Source organism: Myotis nattereri (genome assembly GCF_964212035.1).
Source record: "Myotis nattereri genome assembly, chromosome: 18".
Classification (NCBI taxonomy): domain Eukaryota; kingdom Metazoa; phylum Chordata; class Mammalia; order Chiroptera; family Vespertilionidae; genus Myotis; species Myotis nattereri.
Window position 1 is genome coordinate 12,631,870 of NC_138093.1, and position 24,478 is coordinate 12,656,347.

General features: G+C 49.2%; 2 protein-coding genes across 2 annotated transcripts; both read left to right on the plus strand.

Annotated features, from left to right (window-relative positions):
* Positions 1-3,119: 3,119 nt before the first annotated feature.
* On the plus strand, positions 3,120-5,553 carry LINGO4 (leucine rich repeat and Ig domain containing 4). The gene has a single exon (XM_081111819.1). It carries the CDS (start codon positions 3,133-3,135, stop codon positions 4,915-4,917), a length of 1,785 nt encoding a protein of 594 aa, XP_080967945.1. The 5' UTR covers positions 3,120-3,132; the 3' UTR covers positions 4,918-5,553.
* Positions 5,554-10,923: 5,370 nt separating this feature from the next.
* Positions 10,924-23,447, plus strand: TDRKH (tudor and KH domain containing). The gene is made up of 14 exons (XM_081113070.1): positions 10,924-11,038; positions 15,997-16,145; positions 16,862-16,968; positions 17,564-17,753; positions 18,958-19,097; positions 19,207-19,528; positions 20,420-20,580; positions 20,769-20,941; positions 21,165-21,229; positions 21,481-21,632; positions 21,823-21,924; positions 22,180-22,276; positions 22,460-22,549; positions 22,733-23,447. Exons 2-13 carry the CDS (start codon positions 16,022-16,024, stop codon positions 22,510-22,512), a joined length of 1,686 nt encoding a protein of 561 aa, XP_080969196.1. The 5' UTR covers positions 10,924-11,038; positions 15,997-16,021; the 3' UTR covers positions 22,513-22,549; positions 22,733-23,447.
* Positions 23,448-24,478: the final 1,031 nt, after the last annotated feature.

Sequence of the window (24,478 nt, forward strand, 5' to 3'; positions counted from 1 at the left end):
ACCCGCTCCCCAGCAGTGGCGCTGCTGCAGCCCTCCCTGGCTGCTTTATTTATTTATTTTGCACCAACGGGGTTGCTGCAGACTCATTCTCGCCTGGTTTAAAAAGAGAGAGAGAGGAAAAAAAATGCTTTCTGGTTCTTTTTTCTACCTCAGTCTTGGCAGCAGTGGCCGCAGCAGCAGCAGCAGCGGCGGCGGGCAGGGCGGGTGGACTGGCAGGCGGGTGGGCAGGCAGGTGGGGGGCAGTGGGAGTGAGCACCAGGGGAGGTGCGGACCCAGGTGCGGCTCGAATGGGACGAGCCCCCAGCCCTGGGCAGATGCGGAGCCCAACTTGATGCGGCCCTCCAGCTTCTCCGGTAAGTGCCCCCACCTCCCGACCGGGGCTGCAACTGCCCTTCTCCATAGCGTTCTCGAGAAAAGGCCAGACCCCCCGCCGGTCAGGGCTAGAGGGTTTGTAGCCCCACCTCCATCCCGCCCCCCAGGTAACCATTGATCCTGGCCCCACAGGACTTTGGTGGGAGAACTAAGATGTCCCAAGTGCCCCTGGGGGCAGGGACTCCAAGGAGACCTCCGTTCAGCTCCCCGGGGCTCACTCTCTCTGAGAAGTGTCTTCCCACCCAACTAGCAGTGTGGCTATTCCAGAAATCTTTCCTCTTGGAGCCCCCACCCCACGCAGGTCCCCATGTCTCAGCGAGGTCTGCCTTAAAGAGGCTCTCCAGGTGCAAATGTATTCCGGACGGCCACAGAGAGACAAAACAGCACCCCATTCCTTGAGGGGATGGCGCCCCAGCCCCCAGCCCATTTGAGGAGAGAGAAAAGTGGTTCTGACACCGATTTCTTCCTGCAAAGTGGCCGGAAGCCAGTCCTGTAGCCATGGAAATTGGCAAGGGAAGCCCGTGATGAAATTAGCCACCTTATAAATAAAGAAAATGGATTAGCCCCAGATCCCGCAGCCCCAGGCCCAGGAGGCTTTGGGAACTAAGAGGGAACAGGCGGCAGAGGGAAGGAGGGAAGGAGAGAAGGAGGGAAGCTGGGCTGCACGCTTCGCTGCACTTTTGCTGAGTGCAGAGCAAGAGGGATGAGCAGGAACTGCGGCTGGTGGTGACAAAGTGCTAGCTGCCGGGTGGACTTCCCAGAGCAGGCACAGGGAGAATGAGACAGGCTGGAGCGGCTCTTAGCAGGCCATCGATACCTGTGGGGTTGGCGTAGGGGCGAGAGGAGGCTGGTCAGCAGCCCTTGCCCGCCCTGTGCCCACCCCATGCCGTTCTTTCTCAAGCTCAAGTCTCAGAGTAGTGTCCTACATCCCTCTACTGTTTGGGCCTCTTTCTTCAGTTTTCCATTTCCTGCATGTCTGAAGTGGCTACAGGACCGCCACCACAGCGACCCTTCTAGAGGAGAGTGTCGAGTGGGAAGGGAAGGAGAAGGAATCCTACCACCTCGCAAACGGCCTCTCCTGAGTTCCACGGGGCGGGGGAAAGTGAGGCGTGCAGTAGTGAGCTAACCCTGTGAGGGCCAGAAAGCCGGAAGCCTGGAAGCCCAGAGGTGACCAGGATCTGCAGCCAGAAAGAAACCCGGGCATCCTGCCTCCATCTAGCCAGCCCTTGCCAATTCCAAACCCTCCCCTCCTTGGGGGGTCCCTGTTGGCATTGGACAGGGTGTCAGGGGCTCCTCTCACCACCTTCTCCTCCATCACCTCAGTCGGTGCCCAGTGTAATCACAACCTTCCTGACTTTGTCCACACCCCTGGCACCCAGAAACCCACTTTAAGTGAACAGGCTGCGCACGCAGCCTGTGCCCAGAGATCTGCTGTGCCTGCCAAGGGCCGCCTTGCTCCCCACCCACCTGTCTGAGCAGGTGCTGTCCCGTCCCCTCCCCCCCCCCGCCTCCCCGGCCCCCCCATATGTTTCTCTGTCTCCCTGGTTCGCAATCTGTCCCTTGTGTATTGCTCAGGAGGCTGAAGCCAAAAGGGACAAGAGATTTCCCTCAGATTCACACACTGGACTTGAGTCAGAGCACCATGAAGAAGGGACCTAGGAGAAGCTTAAGTCTGAGGACCAAGCAACAAAACTCCAAGCTTGGGCAACTCACATACCCCAACATCATCTATCGGGGAGGCGGGGTTGCCCTTGGGGTTCTTATGAGGGGCTCAAGTGGGCCCTGTGTCCTGTGCCACAGCTAATGTGCCGCTTGGCTGTGGTCCACACAGCATTCCGGGGAAAGTGGATCTCGCTAGTCCAGGGCCTCAGGCTCTGTGCCAGCTTAAAGGAAGGCAGACAGGCAGTCAGTGGAGGCTGGGGGGCTGCGGCCCGCACAGTTCCCAGCTTTGGGCGATGGACTCATGGTAAGGCCTCTCTCCAATCAGGATCCAAGGCTATGATCTCCTTGAGCTTTCAACAAAACTACAGGCAGATAATATGGGAGGAGAGGGTGGAAAGAGAGGGAGAGAACGGAGCTTGGGAAGAGCAGATAAGGGACCTGAAGCATTTCTGGACCTCACAGGTACAGAGGAAAACCCGTTACAGGGAGACTCAAAGTTGCCTCCTGCTGCTTCCTATCCCAGTCCAGTCCCATAAACCTTCCCACAGAAATCAGTTTTTTAAAAATATTGATTTCAGAGAGGACAGGAGAGGGAGAAAGAGATAGGAACATCAATGATGAGAGAGAATCATCGATTGGCTGCCTCCTGCACGCCCCCAATGGGGATCGAGCACACAACTCAGGCATGTGCCCTGACCAGGAATCGAACCTTAACTTCCTGGTTCATAGGTCGGTGTTCAGCCACTGAGTCACGTCAGCTGGGCCAGAATTCAGTCTTGACTAGGGCTCCACTTGACCTGCAGGCACCCAGGACCGGGAGGAAGGGAAAGTAGAGCTTCCCCAAAAAGAAGCCCCCAGGATGTACACACCAGAATTCCTCCTGGTCTGTGCCCCACTTCCCGGCAGTTCTGAGGTGGTGGCTCTCTCTCCTTTCTCTCTCTCTCTCTCTCTCTCTCTCTCTCTCTCTCTCTCTCTCTCCTCCCCGCTTCTCTCTCTCTCTCTCCCCTAAGGAAGTCCAGGGAAGCCCAGGGTCACCATCATCTGAAGCCACTTTCCAAAAAAGGCCATGTCATCATCTGTTCCAGGACTGAAGAGGGGATGGCTGCCGTCACAGTAGCTCCAAAGCAAGCCCGGCCCGCATGGCCGCCTCTCCTGCTCTTGCTCCTCCTGCCCGCAGGGAGCAGTGGCGGCTGCCCTGCGGTGTGTGACTGCACCTCCCAGCCCCGGGCAGTGCTCTGCGCCCACCGGCGGCTGGAGGCTGTGCCCGGGGGCCTCCCGCTGGACACTGAGCTCCTGGACCTGAGTGGGAACCGTCTGTGGGGGCTGCAGCAGGGGATGCTGTCTCGCCTGGGCCTGCTCCGGGAACTGGACCTCAGCTACAACCAGCTGTCCAGCCTGGAGCCCGGGGCCTTCCACGGCCTGCAGAGCCTGCTCACCCTGAGGCTGCAGGGCAATCGGTTGCGAATCATGGGGCCTGGGGTCTTCTCGGGCCTGTCCGCCCTCACCGTGCTGGACCTCCGCCTCAACCAGATTGTCCTCTTCCTTGATGGAGCTTTTGGGGAGCTGGGCAGCCTCCAGCAACTGGAGGTTGGGGACAACCACCTGGTGTTTGTGGCTCCGGGGGCCTTCGCCGGGCTGGCCAAGCTGAGCGCCCTCACCCTGGAGCGCTGCAACCTCAGCACGGTGCCTGGCCTGGCCCTGGCCCGGCTCCCTGAACTCGTGTCCCTCCGGCTTCGAGAACTGGATATCGGGAGGCTGCCGGCGGGGGCGCTCCAGGGGCTGGGGCAGCTCAAGGAGCTGGAGATCCACCACTGGCCCGCTCTGGAGGCCCTGGAGCCGGGGAGCCTGGCTGGGCTCAATCTGAGCAGCCTGGCCATCACCCGCTGCAATCTGAGCTCCGTGCCCTTCCAGGCGCTCCGCCACCTGAGTTTCCTCAGGGTCCTGGATCTCTCCCAGAACCCCATCTCAGCCATCCCGGCCCGAAGGCTCAGTCCGCTGGTGCGCCTCCAGGAGCTGCGGCTGTCGGGGGCCTGCCTCACCTCCATCGCCGCCCATGCCTTCCACGGCCTGACCGCCTTCCACCTCCTGGACGTGGCGGATAATGCCCTTCAGACACTCGAGGAAACGGCCTTCCCTTCTCCAGATAAACTGGTCACCCTGAAGCTGTCTGGCAACCCCCTGACCTGTGACTGCCGCCTCCTCTGGCTGCTCCGGCTCCGCCGCCGCCTGGACTTCGGGACGTCGCCGCCTGCCTGCGCTGGCCCTCAGCATGTCCAGGGGAAGAGCCTGAGGGAGTTCTCAGACATCCTCCCTCCAGGGCACTTCACTTGCCAACCAGCCCTGATCCAAAAGTCTGGGCCTCGCTGGGTCATCGCAGAGGAGGGGGGGCGCGCTGTCTTCTCCTGCTCTGGGGATGGAGACCCAGCCCCCACGGTCTCCTGGATGAGGCCTCCGGGGGCCTGGCTGGGGAGGGCTGGGAGAGTTCGGGTGCTCGAGGACGGGACCCTGGAGATCCGCTCTGTGCAGCTACGGGATAGAGGGGCCTATGTCTGTGTGGTGAGCAACGTCGCTGGCAACGACTCCCTGAGGACCTGGCTGGAAGTAATCCAAGTTGAGCCACCGAACGGCACTCTCTTTGACCCCAACATCACAGTGCCAGGGGTCCCGGAGCCTTTCTTCCTGGACAGCAGAGGGGTAGCTATGGTGCTGGCAGTGGGCTTCCTCCCCTTCCTCACCTCCGTGACCCTCTGCTTTGGCCTCATTGCCCTCTGGAGCAAGGGCAAAGGTCGGGTCAAGCATCACATGACCTTTGACTTTGTGGCACCTCGGCCCTCTGGGGATAAGAACTCTGGGGGAAACCGGGTCACTGCCAAGCTCTTCTGACCTTTCCTTCCACTCTGGGGACCCAGCCAAGCCAGCTTCAGATACCAAAGGGGGAGGACCCACGGCCGCTTGGGCCAGAACCCAGCCCCAAGCAGCACAGGTGTCCCAGGCCTCCTGCCTGCACCGTGCCCGCGGCTATGGGACACCCGGTTAGTCTGCCTCGTGCTGCTGCAGTCTGAGGATGGCACTGTCATCTCTTCCCCGAGGGCCCCAGCGAGCTGGTGTGGAGACCCTGTAGTCAGCCCAGCCCTCGCCCCACAATACACAAAGCAGGAACTATCACCAAGGCTCCCGTCTGCTCGGCCACCCATCAGGCTTTCTTTACACATACTTCTAGGTTTCAATAAGCAATAGCAATTGCCAACCACAGCTAAACGATTATTTCAGAGGGAAGTGCCATTTGCTTCTTGGAGTCTCTGCTCCTCATCCAGGTGGTCTCCCCCTCTTTCTCCTCCATCCCCTCCCCCAGGCAGAAGGAAAGAGGGCCGAGGGCCGCAGCTGAGGAGAAGAGGAGGTGAGTGGGGGACGGGGGAGGACAGACTACACCCTGGCACTGTGTCCGCATGAGCCTCCACATCTGGCCTCTGTCTGTCGCATCATTAAACCTGCTGCCCAAAGGCCCTGACAGTAGCAGCCCAGACTAAACGTGATTTCTGGAGTTTTCTTTACTTCAGACTTTTCCTGCCCCTTATTGCTGTCAAATCTCCCACTTTTTATCCTTCCTGCCCATTGAGCATGTATCCCAACGGCCTTGCCTAAATGTAATAAACAGGGGTTTATGCAAAAGGTGACCAGCCAGGTCTGGGGAGAGCAGCACTCCTAGCCCCTTTCCATTTTAACCCTTTAACATACTCTCCGTCTCTGGGATGGGCGGAGCAATCCTCCACCTCCCAGAATTCCAATCCAGGACACCCAGCTCCGACCCTCCATCCTCATTCCAGTTGGGATCTCCCTCTCATTCCCTTGTCGCAGATCCCTACTGCCCTTCAGGGAAGGCACGAGGGGAACTCCGAGAAAATGACTAACAAAAGCAAAATCTGCCCTTGTCGGAGGAGAGAGACCCAGAACAGAGCAGGGCTGGGCTTGGAGGAACAGGGAGGGGCTGTGAGCTGTAGTGAAAAGTAGAGGCAGAGGCAGCCGCAGGAAAGCCTCGGGGTGCACTTCACTGCCCTCCGCAGTCCCCCGTCCAGTCCGGGTTTAGTGCAGCCCCAGCGGGAAGCCGTCTCCTGAGTGAGGTCACTGTCAGACAGAGACCTCTGATGCAGAGGCGGGGCGGGAGCTCGAGATGCTGACGGCCTCTGAGTGTGCTTCAAATAGAGGGCAAAGCGGAGCCAGAAAAAGTAGAGATGCTGAGCGCTCAAGGGACAGCAGCCGAGACGGGGAGAGTGAAGGGAGAGAAAAGGAGCAGGGAGGAGGGGCCAAGAGTGGAGATTCACAGCCCTGGCAAGCCTCTCCGCAGCAGCATCTGCAGGGCGTCCACCCCAGGAGCCCCCACCACCCTCACCCCCCTTACAGCACCGTGAGCCGCCCGGCTGATTCCTGCTGCTGCTGTCCCTGTCCTGCGGAGACCACTCGTTACAGTCCCCAGGGAGGGAGGGGAGCCGGCACCACCAGGACACAGGGGGACTCCACCGCCAGGACAGCGCCTCAGTGGGGCAGAGGTGAATGGGAGACCCCGCAGTTTGGAGACTGAAGCTGGAGAATCAACCATCTTTAGAAATGGGTACCCTTGAGCCTCCAACCCTGCCCCCACCTTGCACACAATTCTCTTCGCCTCCCAACAACTCCCTCTCCAGCTCCTAAGACCCCAGGAAGGCTTCCCTGGCGGGTCGCAGCCCTGTCCCTCCTTCCCAAATGCTCCACCAGCATCTGATCAGGTTGGCAGCGGGGTCAGGTGCTAGTGTTTCTCGCTCGTGTTGCCTACTCTGCAATGCAGAGGAGAGCAGAAGCCGCACTGCTGTCAGAGCAGCCCCCTGAGGCGGTGGGGACAGGGCACAGATGGTGCGTGTCTGGAGCAGGAGGTGCTGCTGCCTGTGTCCCAGAGGCTCCAGGGCAGCCCAACAGAAATAGAGTACGTATGAGTCGCAGGTGTAAGTTCAAATTTTCTAATGTCACATTTAAAAGCAAAGGGAAACACACACAAATTATTTTAATACTATACATTTTATTTAATTTAACCTAATGTACCCAGACTATTATTTCAACATATTATCAATATAAACGTTAGTGATGAACTGTTTTACATTGTCTTGTCATATTAGGTCTTTGAAATCCAGTGTATATTTCACACTTACAGCACATTCCAATTCAATCAGTAAATTTTCACCAGAAATATCTGATCTGTATTTAGATTTCATGAAATTCACTGTTGAAAAATTTGATTCACACATCCAAGCTGTCCCAAACATATTAAAAGTTTTACAATAACAAAATCAAGACTTGGTTTTCACATTTACATGAATTAAAATTGAATAAATGTAAAATTCCACTCCTGAGTTGGTTGCCTCCTGCTATTAGGGAATGAGACCACAACCTGGGCATGTGCCCTTGATTGGAATCAACCTAGGACCCTTCAGTCCGCAGGCCAACGCTCTATCCACTGAGCAAACCAGCCAGGGCCCACTAGCTTTCTTTTCAGTGGCCAGTGTGTTGGACAGCACAGCTCTAATCACTACAACTCTGGGCCCAGACTAGGCCCTCCTTGGCAGAGATGGGCAAGTACCGCTCAAGAAACACATTGGAGCTGGGGGAGGGGGAATGGAGTTGCTCTCCCCCCCTCACTGCCATCCCTTATTCTTCATAACTGCTTTTCCAGAGACCTTGGAGAAGTGAGTCCCCTTAATGCAGCAGTTACTCAGATGAGCACTTCCATGGCCTAAACAATCAGCAAATCAGTCTCCATCACACCTGTCTGGGAAGGCTGCCCTTCGCTCAGGTGTGACTGTGTAGACGTGTGTGTGTGCATGTGTGTGTGTGTACAAGCGTGTGAAGCAACCAGGGACACAGGCGGCTGTGTGCATGTGTGTGCATGTGCAGCGATGTTACGGTCCACATCTTTGGGATAATCAATGGAGCTCTCCCCGGGGTGAGACATTTATTGAGGCCTATTCTGTCAGTGACTTTATCTTTGCTTTCTTATTTAACCCTCACATCAATCCTATAAGATTGATGTGAGGCTCTTAGCTGATCATGGAACTAAAGGTCAAATAGATTAGGAAACGTGCTGGAGTCCACAGGGCCAGTTAGGGCGGGAGCTGCACTGGAACTCAGGGCCAACTCAAAAGCCAAATGCCTCCACCAAACTGCGATGCTGCTCTAGTCCCTGCATGTTCCTGCAACTCTTCCCAGGGCCTCTCCGCTGCAGGACCTGACCTGTGAGAAAGGCAAAATCCAGGGTCATCTTCCACCCCACTAGCTCTCCACAACTCTTTTAGGGGCACCGGGGCCAACTGTTAATCCTCACCTCCTTCAGTAACTGCAATGCAACTGACTCAGGAAGCTGAGGATTGGTTGGTTTTTACTCTTTCTTCTCAGTCACCTCTCCCAGGGACCAGCAGAGAGCAGCAGGAATTCCAGGGATCAGATGGACTGAACTGAAATGCTTGGCAGAGCCTCTCATGATTAAAACAGGGGCTTCAGATTTCCTAGGTCCTTTTTGGGGTTCTAACCTCAACCTCCTAGGTTACAGAGAGGCTGCTCGGGAATTTCTTGCACGGTGGAACAATCTGTGAGCTGTTTCAGACTTGAGGGGGATTTGACTCGGCCCACCTTCTGCCTACCCCGGCTTGACCGAACCTGCCGGAGGTCATTCCATCCACCCTCCCTCAACCTCTCCCCATCTCCATTTCAGACAGGGTGTCACCTAAGCCGAGAGACACTGGGACCCAAAGATACATGGGGAGCGCTGGCAGCATTTCAGCGCTCCCCATGTTGGTCCCTGATATATTTTAATTTCTGTATTTCCTTCGCGGTGCTGGCTCCCTGATCAAAGGATGAGAAGCCTGTCAACCTTTTTTGAGTCACAGATCCCTCTGAGAATACCCGGTGCAAGCTATGAAGAAAAATGTTTATAGATTGCCCACAGTCATCCTGAAGCCACCACAGATCCCACAGAACGCAGGTAATGAACCTCTGCTGTGACCAGCCCCAGGGGGCAGGGGAAGGAGGAGGGCTTAGGCTGCCTGTGCGCCCCAGGGTCCATTAGAGGCAAGGAGGAAAGGCTGGGAAGACTGTCAAACATCGAAAAGCTTGGTAACAAATTGCATAAGCATGTTGACGGGAGAGAAAATTAGTAGTAAAACTTCCATGGAAGGCAATTTGCAATTCTATCTATACCGATACCCTGTTAATCATTTCTGGTGTGGAATGAAAATGACAAAAGTCTTCCTGGAAGGAAAGGAATTTGCAGAAGGCACCTATCCAAGTGGGACAAAGACACCACACACAATTCTTTGACCTAGTATTTGCAGTCCCGAGTATTGATTATACAGATATGCAAGAGCCAAAGGGCATAGACTTGGGTATCAATATAATAGTAAAGCGTGGTTGAATATATCAATATATCCCTCAGGCTTACTATGAAACTTTCCTATGAGGCAGACACGTATGTACTGCTATGAAAAGACATCTAGACTCTATAAAAGGAAATTGCAAAATAGTATGGATAGTATGTTATCAGCTGGTTAAATGATATATATGCATGTTTAGACTATCTTGTGAAAATTCACGAAAAATCTGGTAATATTGGTTGCTTCTGGGGGAAAGAAGATGTATTTGCTTGTAATAACCTTTATCCCTTTTGGATTTTGTAGACTGTGCATGTGTTATTCAAAACACGCGTGCTTTTTAAATGAATACAACCGACAAACTGAGTCTCGAAGGTACCTCTCTAGCTGACGGAAGAGATAATCTTGCGTTCATTCAACCTTCCCCGAGCGCTTATCCTGCGTCAGGCACGGCGATAGGAGCCGGTGCGGAAGACCCCCGCCCGACGAGGAGCGCCCACCCCCTGGGCCCCGGGGCGAGTCCTGGCGCGGGGCAGCGGCTGCGCTGGGAGGGGCGCGGGGCCGCCCGCGAGGCTGCCGGCGAGGCTGCCCGCGCGCAGAGGCCGGAGCGGGGCCCAACGGTCCCTAACGGTCCCGGGCCCGGACGGCGGCTGGAATGCATTTTCCCCAAGCAAACCGCGGCCTTCCGAGACCCACCCCCTTTCTCCTCCCGCACAGAAACGGGCCCCGGCGCCCGTCGCCAGACCCGTTTCCCCCCAGGCCCAGGGAAGGGCGGGCCCGCAAGCTCCCTTACCCCGGGGCGCTCGCATCTCGGGCTCTTCCTCTTTCCTGCTGCGTGTCCATCCTCATCGGCTATTCGTTCCTCTGCAGAGGAATAGCGGGCCCTCGCTCTCGACTGTCAGCTCCTTCCCCCTTCGCTTTCCATCTCTACGAAGCCTATTTTTTATGCCCCTACCCCCTCACCCCAACATGTTTTCCACGTCTCCCGAGCCCCCGTCAGTGTGGGAACCGATCGAGGCAAAAGATGGCAGAGCAAACAGGCAGCGGAGCGTGGCCCATCATGAGACTCTTTTCCCAATGGTCACCGGGTTGCGGGGTGGCACTGGCCTTGATGGTACAAAGGCACTAATTTGTGCGAACGACGACACGGCCGCGCTCGCACCTGGGTCCCAGTCCCGGGAGCGCAGATTTTCCTCCCAAGCTCAAAAGGTGGCAGCCTCCTCGGTAATTGGCCCGGAGGTGGGCCCGGGGACTCCGGGAAGCCTCCAATTGGCTGTTTAATTCTCAGCCGGTGCACTCTTCAATTAACAAAGCGCGCTTTCCCTGCGTCCTATTGGCTGACAGGGTGGGGCCGGCCTCGAATTCCTTCCGGGTAATTGGGTATCAATCCGCAGCCGTCCGTCTCTCGGGGGCAACCCGCGGAGGGATTGGTTGTGGCGGGGAAGGCGATTGGTCGGGCTGCGAGCCCGGCGTTGATTGGTGCGGGCGGGCTGCGGGGGGCGGGGCGGCGGCGTCTGAAGCGAGGTCCGCGGAGCTGCGAGGCGGCTGCGTGTGGGAGGAGGCGCCGGCCGCTGGGCTGAGGTGCGAGGAGTGCGCGGCAGCTGATTCGAGGAGCGGTAAGGGCGGGGACCCGGAGCGGCTGGCGGGGGGCGCCCCTGGCCGCGAAGAGAGGAAAACGTGGGGCTGAGGAAGGGGGGCGTCCGAGCGCCCCCGGGCGAGGCTGAGGCCAGGGTGCGGGGGCCGGGGGCGGCCGGAGCCCCCGGTGGGGAGGCGCTGTCGGGACGGCGTTACCTCCCACCCCGCCGCCCGCCGCCCAAGGGGATGCTCTGGGCCCACCCGGTGCGAGAGGATTTGCCACCTCAGACACTTCCATGGACCGCTTGTTTTTGAAAACCGCTCGCAGTTTAGGTTTGCCTTTTATTTCCCCCTGCTTTTTCTTTCGTTATCTCTAATAAAAGGACTGTTTGCAGTCGTCAGAATAATAAATTGAGGGGGGAGGGCGTGTTCCCAGTTCCCCTCCCTACTCCCTGCAGGTATTTTCTTGGGTTTTGGCTGAAGAGTCCCCTGCCAACGTTAAATTTTTTAGATTCTTCTCAGCTTTCGAGAAATGGGTTAAGGCTTTTTTTCCCCTCGCTCTGTGTCTCACTGATTTAAAAACAAATGCAGCAAGGATGAGGAAATGGGACGGGCACTCCCACCACCCTGTCGCGGCGTCTTGGGTGCTGGGCAGGTTCTGGTCGTGAGGAGATGCCAGGTCCTTTCCCGATGGAACTCACAGTGTAACTTGACTCCTGGGTTTTCGAAATGATGATATAGGCGCGAAACCCTGTCAGATAGTTGTTAGCAGCTGTTTAATCCACATGCCAGGAAGCTTTGGAGTTAGCTTTGACTGATGGAAACCATCATGGAGCCACACTTCGCATCTCGAAGTGATCCGCGTCTCCTTTTCCCGTTTCCCAGCCTCCCCTGGGACTTGTGGCCTTAACTGGCGATCGATCGCCTCCTCTCCACATTCAATTTGAAGTAATAACATGAAACACAAGCTGGCAGTCGGTACTGTACAGTTGTCCCCGTTTCCGTCATATTATTTCCCATTTTTCTTCTAAAGAGAACCTTACAGCAGTGGGAAAGAATGGGCCAGTTGTAAAATAAATAAAAACAAAACACTAGACCTGTCAAGTCGATAGGCGTTCTTTGAGACATCCACCGATACCTCCCTGGGCACACACTTCATTTGTAATATCCAAAGAGAAGTTAGTAAAATGTAGCTTTCGGTTCACATAGAAGTCACCCAATGAATGAATCCTGGTCCCAGATACTCATCTGCCTACCCCACACACCCCTTCCACCACCAGATTGTCAGTAGTCTCTATCTTAGATGCCACCTCTGCCAGGTGCTCAGAGGGGGAGCCTGGTAGCCAGCTGCCTGGCTCGCCCTCCAACGTTTCCATAATCAATTCCTAAGTCTTATGTACGCCGCCTGTTAAAACTCGCCGATCCAGCTGCTTTTCTCCACCTGTATCTTTGACACCTGGACTAGCTTCTGAATGAAGTCTCCCTGCCTCCACTGTTGCTGCCTCCAGTTCGTTCTCGCTACAGACACAGCCATTAGTCAGAAATCACAAGCAATGGATGTGTTGTGAAGGGATGTGTGGAGTACATACTATGGAAGCCCATAGCGGTGAAATCCAATATATAGTGTGAGGGCCAGGACTGGGGGGATTTGGTTGCAGAGCCAGAGGAATATCAGGTATCCTTTTGCCTTGATCCTGGTAGTTTCTGAGCTGGAACAACAACAAAAAAATTGCTGTGAGTCTCCTTTAAAGAGGTGCCATTCCTGACTGGTCTTCAAACCGCATTGTGTGGAAATGACTCATTAGCTGTGTATCCTTAGGGGAATTTCTTTATCTCCCTGGGCCTCCGTTTCCCCACTTGCAACATTATTCGTGGAATTAGGTAATGTCTGTGGTCCCTTCCAGTTCTACAATTCTATGATTTCTTTGTCCCATAAGCATGAATTATGGCCAGAAAGGTGGTGGTAAAGGCAGACAGCATTAGAGTTCGGATCGAGTTATTACTGATCTTGTTCACAAACTGGATTTGTTTCAGTTTCCCCAAACGTTTGACACCTGCAAACTGCTGTCGATCAAAATAAGACCTTCCCTACCTGATAGGAAGCTTCTTGAAGGCAGCTACTAAGTTTGTCTGAGCTGTTGTATCCCCAAGGCCACGCACACATTGAATACTATATATTTATTGCTATGAATGCAGAAGATAAATGATTTGCATTTTAACAGGGTGGTTTTTCACCTGTGTACCAGCTAAGAAATAAACCATTTAAGTTCTAGCTCTTCCCAGCTGTTGCATTAACCAGAAATTTATATTGTTTTTGCATTGCCATTTGGTTTGGTATTGATCTTTCCTACTAGACCATTTCAGGGCAACAGTTATTCCTTGTTGTGTCCTGAGCATGCTCAGCCCACAACTATTAATTAACTGGTTCACATTAATAGTGAAGACAAGCTTTGCATTTTAGAGACCATATGAGGAAATATACAAGGTAGCCAGTACATAAAAGAAGTGAAATCTTTTCTAGACACCCAGAATAAACCATATCTTTGTATAGGAAAATGGTAGTTGTTTTGGCTCAAGAATTAAGCAAAAAAGAAATCTCCTTTATGAAGCCAAGCTTGTTTCCTTTCCTTTGGTATATAAAAAGATGTTTACATGATACCACCCAAACTTTCACAGAAATGTTGAAAGGTTTATTTGCAGCCTCCTTAGGGGGCGGCGGAGAGAGAAACTGATATTTATCCAGTTAGGGAAGGAACCGCATATCTCTAATAACACCACATTCAAACTCAACCCTTTTATTCCTACCCACTATAAGGTGGGTGCGCGTGTAGAGCAGGCACAATCTTTTGGGTTGATACTCAGTCTCTACAAGTGATATAGGCTCACTTGGTCAGAACATCGTCCCATACACCAGAAGGTTGCAGGTTTGATTCCCAGTCAGGACACAAACCTAGGTTGTGGGTTCGATCCATGGTCAGAGTGTCTGAGAGGCAACCAGTCAATGTGTCTGTCTCTCTCTCTCTCTGTCTCTTCCTTCCTCCCTCTCTCCCTCTCTCTCTAAAAATCAATAAACATGTCCTCAGGTGAGGATTAAAAATAAATAAATAAATAAATAAATAAATAAATAAATAAATAAATAAAAGTGATATAGTATACTGGGTCTACTTACTGGGTAACTAATTGCCTAGAATAACAAGATACTTGAAAAGAGTCCCTCACTGAGATGATAAAAGGAGGTTTTGTTTTTTTCTATTCAAGCCATGAGTCTGGGCAAGAGAGTGGATTAAATTTCTAGGAAAAAAATAGATTTGTCAAACTTTTGACAACCTTTATTCATTTCTGCTGATCAGTAAAGCTCTCTGAGGCCAGATGCAAAACTGGGTCCTCTGACTGACAGTAGTAAGAAATCCACCTACAGTCTCCTTATGTGATGTTCATGTGCTCCTCAGAATGAGATTTCTGAGCTAGGTCTTCTGTTCCTTGTCACTCCTCCTGAAAGGCTTTCAGGAAAAGCACATATGGAACCAAAGTTTTATTCCTAAGTAGGAATAAATGTTTATTAATGAATGTGCTTATTTTAGGCTTACTAGGATACAACCATTTTTTTCTTATAAGGGTTGAATTTTTTTTACCTGGAAGGAAATTGTAGCATAAGTTACATTTCCTCGCTCATTTTAAAGCAGATCTTACTAAAAGCTGCATTGTATCTTATTCTACGGATTGTAATATCTGGAAATAGAGACTGTCTTTGTTTATTTTTGCCACCTATAGTGTTTTCCAACAGTATTTATTCATTTTGAATTGAGTATGTTGACCAAAATAAAGATACCAGGTACTGTTTCGCTGAGAGTGCTTCCAAAGTAACTTTAAAAGTTTTTAAATATGCAAATAATAACCCAGACTCTGGGTAAGAGTTTAGGTGACCTCTTTAATCAGGTGTACTCTTCTGCAAAATGGGTTACTTCCTATTTCACAGGATTGTATGAAGATTGAATAAAATAATGTATGTAAAGTGACTGGTGGCATTTTATTAAATACATATATCGTTTCATCTTCATACATATACTGTAGCATCTAGCACATCTACTTAATACATGTGGTTGAACTGCACTGGTGAAACCAGTGGTCTAGAGACAGCAGGTAAACCATTGCCTACAGTATGAACAAGTGTTTCATGGAGGCATCATTTACAGGGCAGTGTGAGCTAAGGAGAAACGCACCTGATGTCAGCTAGGGGAAACCCTAGAGACCTCAGAAGACATGGTAGTGGTAGAGATGAGACCTAAAGAAGGAATAGGCTTTTGCCAGGGATATCAGATAGACTAAAGAGTAAGACTCGGAAGACAGAAGTGACACATGTCAGAGCAAGGACACATAGAGAGCACATCACATGCCTGTAGTAGAGCTGGGATTAGAATCTAATGGTAGGCAGAAATCAGATTACAAAGAACCTTTTATGCCATTAATGAGTTCACATGCAGGCAACAGTTGCTGAAGTAGAGGAAGTTCATTCATTCAACAAATGATTATTGACCAAATATTTATTGAATGGCTACTGTTTACTAAGCACTGGAAACCACTGGAAAGTTTACTTCAAGAAAGGCTTGGAAGCATAGACAGGCGCATATATGAAATTTTAAATAGTTTGAAATAAAAATCTAATTTTTAAAATATTTAATAATTTTTTGTTCCTTTGTCTTTTAAAACTGTGATCAGTGTATAATTCTAATTGCAATGCAGGGATAAAGTGTGCCTCTATTTAGTTGTATATGTATGTGTCCCTTAACTAACTTAAAAAATACCCTGAGACCTTTTACATAATACAGATTTTGAGTCTGCTCAAGCTCTTAACATGGAGAAAAGTAGGCAGTAGTATTCTCTTTAATAATAATAATAATAATAATAATAATAATAAATATAATGTGTTCCCATATGTCTCTGCCAGTCATAAAGGAACTTGGATGAAAGTTCCTTCTTTTCCCTCATTTGCTTATTTTAGGATATAAGTCAGACTACAGCAGAAAATGTCCACTGAACGGACTTCGTGGACAAGTTTGTCCACTACTCAGAAAATAGCACTGGGCCTCGGGATCCCAGCCAGTGCAACCGTTGCCTACATCCTATACCGCAGATACAGAGAAAGCAGAGGTATGTGCACCACACAGCTGTACATACGGACATGTTCAGACCATGTTCAATTTAACAGCCTTGTTAAATTGAAATGAAAACTGTCCTTGCTAGCCTGGGGATCATTTGTTGGGATGTAATTGGCTTTCATGAGGAGTCTGAAACTATTTGATTTCTTCTTTTTTATATTCTTAATGTGAAATGAATTCATTTTATAATTCTATTGATCTCTTCCCTTCGGCAACATCAACATTGCAATGGATTCTTTTAATTTTTTTAATATCCATACTCTTATCTTTTTTATATGTTCCTTATATTTAATTGTTAGGAGAAAACTAACTGTGGGGTTTAATTTTCCCTAAGGGCTGGACCTAGAGAAATTATTTCTGTAGAAACAGGAGAAGTTCTGAGCCTAATGGACTACTCGGGCAACATCTAGCCTTCATTTTTCTCCAAGAGAAATAGTTTGCCTAAAGTCCAACAGCTCTTGAGTGCAGAGCCAAATGCTTTACCAAAACACTTAGCATCTGTAACAGTATCCCAGAGATAATACTCATCTTTTGGTCTTTGGGGATCTTCTAATTGCCACTCAGATGCTACTTCTCTTTGTCATTGTGGTTGAGATTTTCAGTTTATCTCTTGGATCAGTGTCCCTTTGACAGCTAGGTTCAAGGGAGGGCTGGTAGTAGCTTTGGGTGTTAATCTAAGTCTGATCTGATGAGCCATGATCTGTGCAGAAGAGCGGCTGACGTTTGTTGGGGAGGACGACATTGAGATAGAGATGCGAGTGCCCCAGGAGGCTGTGAAGTTCATAATTGGCCGGCAAGGAGCCAATATTAAACAGGTAAGTGTGTGAGCCAGCAATCTGCTTTTCCAGAGATTGATTCTTTCCCTTCTCTGCCCTCATCCCACAAAATCCACCCACATTATGTATATTTTGAAAAGAAAAAACACCAAAAAAAAGAAAAAACACAGGAACTTTTTAGCTAATATGCTGTTTACCTTCTAGAAATGAATATTCTCCCTAGAGAACGGACAATTTAGCTTGAAATGGGGATTGGCTGCATTTTAGCTTTTTTACTTTTCAAATTCTCATTAATTGACATTAAATAGTGAATTTCTGCCTGGTTCTTCTTACCATCTTCCATTGTTCAGGCGGTGTGTCAAGAAAGCAAAATACTTGATTCTCTAATACAAATCAAATTAGGAGAAAAGAGTGTTCAAAGCGCAAAGAGAAAGTGTTTTAAATTAACTGCTATTTGGAGTTACCCTTGTCACTAATCTCCTTCCATAAGTTCCTATAAGTGAGGACTGCTTATACAGCCTGATTTTGCTGATAATTGTGTCCAGTTCCACCTACCTCCGGGTTAGGTTTAGGGTGTCTTTCGCTAAAGGGGAGCTCTTCCAGAGCATGTCGCCATGTATCCTTTTCTCTGCAGCTGCGGAAACAGACAGGTGCGCGGATTGATGTGGACACGGAGGATGTAGGCGATGAGCGGGTGCTGCTTATCAGTGGTTTTCCTGTTCAGGTGTGCAAGGCCAAAGCAGCAATCCATCAGATCCTGACAGAGACTGCCCCAGTGTCTGAGCAGCTCTCAGTTCCCCAGAGATCTGTGGGCAGAATCATAGGTACCACTGGACAGCTTCCTCTACTGTTTCCTTTTATTCTTTACCTTTGCCTTTCTTTCACATCTGCCCAAGGGTTTTTCCTGGCCTACTTCCCCTTCACCTTGCTGAGGGGAAAAAAGGGACATTGAGATCAGAGCTTTACTTTTTTACAGAGCTGTTGGCAAAGTAAAACCCATCATCTCAAGAAGTTGTTTGATCTAAACTTTACAAATATGTTCCAAAAGGGTTCAGGTAATGTTACTTACCTCATAATAGATTTTTGTTGTTGCTAATCCTCACCGAGGAGGATATTTTAAAAAAGTATATTGTTACTCAGAGAGGAAGGGGGAGAGAGAGAGAAAAATCAATAGTGAGAGAGAATCATTGAGTGGCTGCCTCCTGCATGCCCCCCACTGGGGACCAAGCACGCAACCCGGGCATGTATCCCTGACGGGAATCGAACCCAGAACCTTTCAGTCCACAGGCCGACACTCTATCCACTAAGCCAAACCAGTTAGGGCAAGAAGGGTATTTTTTTCCATTGATTTTTAGAGAGAGTGAAAGGAAGGAAAGGAGAGAGAGAGAAATTTCGATGTGAGAGAGATATGTTAATTGGTTGCTTACGAACACACCCCGACAGGGGCCGGGGATGGAACCTGCATTGCAGGTATGTGGCCTTGACCAGGAATGGAACCCACAACCCTTCGGTGCATGGGCTAATGCCCTTAACCCCTGAGAACACCGGCCAGGGTATAATAATGGATTTTTAAAGGGAAGCTGAGGATGCTTCTATTATCCCAAATCATTGTAGATAATGCTCTGTAGAGCACCTGTCATGCTTTCCTCTAGTCTAGAGCATTACTTATGCTGCTGTTAGAGGCAGAGAAATGTCCTTTCCTTGGTCCAATGTTTCATACACCTTGTATGATCTCTTCTAATGAAGTGGGGATGTAAAGTATGCTGAGTGGTCAGAAAATGGAAATGACATGAAGAAGTTAACCTAGCCAATGTTAGAGTTTAAATGAAATGGATAGAGCAAATATCCAGAACTATCCTTCTTACAGTAGGGATTTTAGTAGCTCCTGTTTTCCATTCAATATTTTGCATTCTGTTCAATTTGAAAATGGGCACTGACTCTCTTCTAGTATATACAAAATAGTGATTTCTCTAGCAGTTAATGTTGGCCAGAATGTAAGGACAGGATTTTATGTATTGTTCAATGTAGGCAGAGGTGGTGAGACGATTCGTTCCATCTGTAAGGCCTCTGGAGCCAAAATTACCTGTGACAAAGAATCAGAGGGGACATTACTACTATCAAGGCTTATAAAGATCTCAGGAACACAGAAGGAAGTGACAGCAGCCAAGGCAAGTAGCTGATAGACTGATCATCTCTAAGAATGAGAAGAACCCTTCATTCCATCCTGGGTCAAAATATCTGGCCACATAGCTATCATCTCTTTTCTGATTTTCACAGCATTTGATACTAGAGAAAGTTTCAGAAGATGAAGAACTTCGGAAGAGAATCACTCATTCTGCAGAAACCAGAGTCCCACGCAAGCAGCCAATCAGTGTAAGAAGAGAGGAAGTGACAGAGCCAGGTGCAGCTGGAGAGCCAGCCTTATGGAGAAAAACTAGTACTAGCAGGGAGCAGCCTTCTCCGCTGGCAGATCCTCCCTGCAAAGGAGGTGGTGACATGGCTGTTGCGGGGCCAGAAGAAGGTTCCTGGGAGAAACCTAATGGTGACGGCTTTCAGAAGTCTGGAGCCCAGACCAGTCCAGAGATGTCCATGTTTGAAAGTATGTAACAGAGGGAACCCATAGTTACATGGAAAATAGAAATACTAGCTTAGATAATCCAAAATAGGAAGTATTTTTTACTATACTTAGAAGTTTTCATCACAGATATGTCTTTTCTGTACTGGTCCGAAGTAGTGAGTTATCACAAACAACTGTACACAGTCTGTTACAGATATGTCTTTTCTGGTACTATTTTACTTGGATTAGTACTTAAGATAATATTTTTCTGAATATAAACCAGCTAATGTGGAGAACACTATAGAAATATTCTAGTTCATAGGAAACTAGTCTGTAATATATCAGATAATGAATTTACATGATATTCTTTCACCAAACATACTTATTAAATAAAACAGCATGATTTTTCTTGCCTGTCTCATTATTTTTAAAAATCACCACCATTCAAGAAGAATTAAAAGGCTGTCAGCTTTGTCTTTTATACATAGGTATAGGATGAGCAGGGGAAACTAGGGCCCCTGAGAAGTTCAGATTTGTCCAGGGTCACATAGTGAGTCAGTGGAGGAATGGAATCTGGACAAGCCCCTGTCTGTCCATGTATCTTTTCACTGGTCCATGCTGCAGCTAGCATATGGAGGATTTACCGTCACTATAATTGGTGACTAATTTGAATACATAGCTGATGAGTAAGAATGTAAACTCTCTTATTACTCAGTTATATAGGAAGTACAAAACATACCTTAGACCTCTCTTCAGGATGTTCTTTTATGATTCATCCAGTTGTCCCTCCAGCCACTTCTAAAATGGTAATAGCCGCTTGGTATTTGTACCCCCTGATGCAGTCTAGTCATTCCAACCAGAGGTGAGTCTGATATGATTGCCATATTAGATGATGATGATTCTGCAGCTTAACTTGCTTATCCCTGTGTTCAGTCCCCAGTCCTGACTTCAGTTTCCATGCTGATGAGTTCCTAGAAGTCTACGTCTCTGCTTCTGAACATCCTAACCATTTCTGGATCCAAATCATTGGCTCCCGAAGCCTGCAATTGGATAAGCTTGTCAATGAGATGACCCAGCACTATGGGAATAGTCTGGTGAGTTGCCAAAGGGACAGGGCTCGGTCTGATGAAAAAAAGGGCATATCTTTTTGATTGTGGTATATTTTTTTCCTTTTCCTGTGGAGCAACTACTTGTTCTTTTTTCCTTCTGACACTGTCTGTTTATTTTTAAGCCTACCCCTTTCTAACTCTAACCCCTCCTGACTCCTTATCCCCATGTATAGCCTGACGACTTAACTGTGCATGTAGGAGACATTGTAGCAGCTCCTTTATCTACAAATGGTTCCTGGTATCGAGCCCGGGTCCTTGGCACCTTGGAGAATGGGAACCTGGACCTCTACTTTGTTGACTTTGGAGATAATGGAGATTGCCCAGTGAGGGACCTCAGGGCACTCAGGTCAGTGTGGAGGCCAGAGTAGAATCCGGCTGGAGTGCCAACTGTTGACTCAACCCTAGCCACAGGGTGGTGAGCTAGCTGTTGGCACTCATCACAGGGGGATTTGGGAGAACCTATTTACAGAGAACAGAAGATTATCTTCTCCTGCTGGGTGGGTCAGAAGCAAGGAATGTAAGCAGGCCCTCTGGCACCAGGAGTCTAATGTCAATTTCTTTCACCTTAGGAGTGACTTCCTAAGCCTTCCATTTCAAGCAATTGAGTGTAGTCTGGCGCAGATCGCCCCCGCAGGTAAATTGTCACAACACTTACCTCCAAATAGAATAACTTTGATACAGCACATGGGAGGAGTCCTCACATTCCAAGGCTTTTTGAGTTAAAGGGGCTCAGGTGTCTTTTCCTCACCAGCACTAGAAAGCAACAGCCAGAAACTGGCCTGGCAGTCAGACATAAGTGCCTTCCAGAGTAGGAAGAGGTAGTTCCAGTTTCCCTCCATGTCAGCACTGACCCCTTCTTGGGCTCTCTCTACAATCTTTTATCAGGTGAACAGTGGGAAGAGGAAGCTTTGGATGAGTTTGACAGACTTACTCACTGTGCTGACTGGAAGCCCTTGGTGGCCAAGATCTCTAGCTATGTCCAGACTGGGGCCTCAACTTGGCCCAAGATCTACTTATATGATACTAGCAATGGGAAGGTAAGATTGGGGTTCACTCATTGTTCACTAGCTTTAGTGTATTTATAGATTCATTTACTTTGTCTGTCCCAGAAAACCTATCTGATGTTACCCCTACTTTGTAAGATCTTTCAAGTATCAATCTGCCGTTTCTTCAGATGTGCCCTTCCTTACAGAGAGAACATGATTCCCTTTTCGTTTTTCTTCTCAGAAACTTGATATTGGGTTAGAATTAGTTCGTAAAGGATATGCAGTTGAGCTTCCTGAAGACATGGAGGAAAACAGAACTGTCCCAGGCATGTTGCACGATGCGGTGAGTGAGCGAGCTATTGCAGTCATTGAGGGTGCTGCTTCGGGGCAAAGCTCGTGCCTTGCGAAACATGAGGGCTTCTAGTCATGCATGACATTTTGTAGAGTGCTTTCCTAGGTTATCGGAGGGGCATTGTGTCCCTCTCAGCTACCAAGCTCAACTGCCTGAACCAGATCCTGTGAGCAGAGTGACCCGAGTGGCTGCTCCTTTCCCACCAGCTCACATAGTCTTCCTTTTCCTCTTGTTTCATCCTCTCAGGCCACAGAAGCAGCTGCCTCTCTCAGCAGCATGTTCACTGAGAGTAAGAAGAGCCCTGGAGAGATGGCAAACACCCTGTCCTGCCTCAGCTTATCAGGTACAAGCAGCATTTACTCCCTAGAGCGTCTTTGGAAGCTACCACTTCTCAGTCAGTCTCTCCAGACTAGGGAGCTTGTCAGGCTTGGCCATTAACCAAGGTGGTCGTTGAGCATCCTGAGCCTGTGGCGATGCCTGCTACGTTAAGGCAGTGTCTAACTTTCTCCTCATCCCTGCTGTGTAGAGGCTGCCTCTGTGTCTGGTGATGATAACCTTGAAGAGGACTACTTAATCTGAAGTCTGCTTCAGCTGCCTCGGCCATCTGCTTTGCTTTGTGAGTGGAGCTATCATCTATCCGTAGCAACAGGAAAAGTAACGAGGGTGACAACAGGGGCCTTGCTTAGTCTCTTCCCCACAGCCTATCTAAACACTGCTTCTCTGCAGCTGCTTTCCTGTAGCTTAACTTGCTCTCAGATTGAGTCCTTTCAAGCTTTTTGTGTCTTTGTGTTTTTGGCAGGATTTGGGACCTGGAGAGAGGAGCCTATGATAAAGATCTCTATGCAGTCCTTTATTAATACACAGTCTGGCTTGCTGTGGACCAAATGCGTTTCTCCTTCCTTGGGACGACCAGAAAGAGTGTAGGGCAGGAGACAAATGCATGTCCCTACTCCACTCTCCACCCCACCCCGGCCCTTCCAGGGTTGGAATACGGCTGCATTCTGTCCGGGCTGTTCAACATCTGACTGTCCCCTCTGCCAGTCAGAATGCACACTCCTGCTAGTCCTTTTCAAGGCTGGGAAGTAGCCAGGGTTTGGTCATTGGAGGTGATGATTCTGCATAGTTCTGACTCTGGTAAGGAAAGTTTCTTAATGATGAACTAACTCAAAGACTGCAGTTCAGTCAGGAGGCAAAGGGAAAAAAATCAGCATATTTATATTAAAAAATCCTCATGAACTGGGAAAAGAATGCTGCCTCCCAGCCTCAACTGCTGAATTTATTGGAGACAGGTTTTTTGAAAACAGTACTCTATTTTCCTGTACATTTTGGTTAAAATATAAGCAAGAACAGAGGCAGCTCAGGAAATATTCTAAATTGCTAGTATAGTACCTATATTTGTGTATGCACACACCCAGAGAGAGAGAGAAAGAAAACATGTATAGTTTTTCAAAGCGTTTTTTTGGGGAGGGGGTTCTTTGCTGAATAAAGTTATCAAAAAATGATCTAAAACTAAATGCTGTTTGAGTCACAAGGTGGAAGCAGGTCTCTGGGTATCTCTTCTGAAACTAAATCTGGTGAAAATTATGAACACCTCACATAGAGGGGTCCATCTATAACAAGTGTTCCTCTGTGTATAGATCATATTCTTTCCCTAAAGTTACCAGAACCAACTTAGGTTTGGACTGTGTAAAAAAGACCCCACCTAAAGTATTGGAAATAAAAAGCCTGGATTATGATTCTAGAAGCCTGGGTTCTAGAAATAAATCTCTGGACTCTAGGGAGCCTGTTTCCCTACAACCTCTCTCCTCTGAGTATTATCAGGATCCAATGAGAACTGGGAAGGTACTTGAAGTAAATATTATCAATGTAGTGTGGGTGGTAGAATAATGGCAAATTAACTTTTTTTTTAAGGATCAGCAAACTGAAAACTTGAAATAGCACATAAGGATGTCTTGTGCAGGTTTTTTTGAATCTAGGAATTAGTGCCCGCTCAGTGTGGCTCAGTGGCTGAGTGTCGATCCATGAACCAAGAGGTCCCGGTTTGATTCCTGGTCAGGGCACATGCCTGGGTTATGGGCTCAATCCCCAGTAGAGGGTCTGTAGGAGGCAGCTGACCAATATCTCTCTCTAATCAATGTTTCCATCTCTCTATCCCTCTCTCTTCCTCTTTCCCTATGAAAAAAATTTAAAATCTAGGAATTAGTGAGCGAGGTCTACCCATATATTACATGGCAATTCTATTTTCCCATAGCCACAATTTTCAAAAATTTTCTCAAAAATCTCAGCGCTTGCCTTGGTCAGTTTGGTTCAGTGGACAGAACGTTGGCCTGCGGACTATAAAGGTCCTGAGTTCAATTCCCAGTCCAGGGCACATACCCAGGTTGTGGGCTCGATCCCCAATAGGGGGGCGTGCAGGACACAGCCAATCCTTGATTCGCATCATTGAGGTATCTATCGCTCCCTCTCCCTTCCTCTCTGAAGTCAATAAAAATATTGTTTTAAACATCTCAGTGCCACTTAGCAGAGGCCCTCCTGTGAAGGAGCA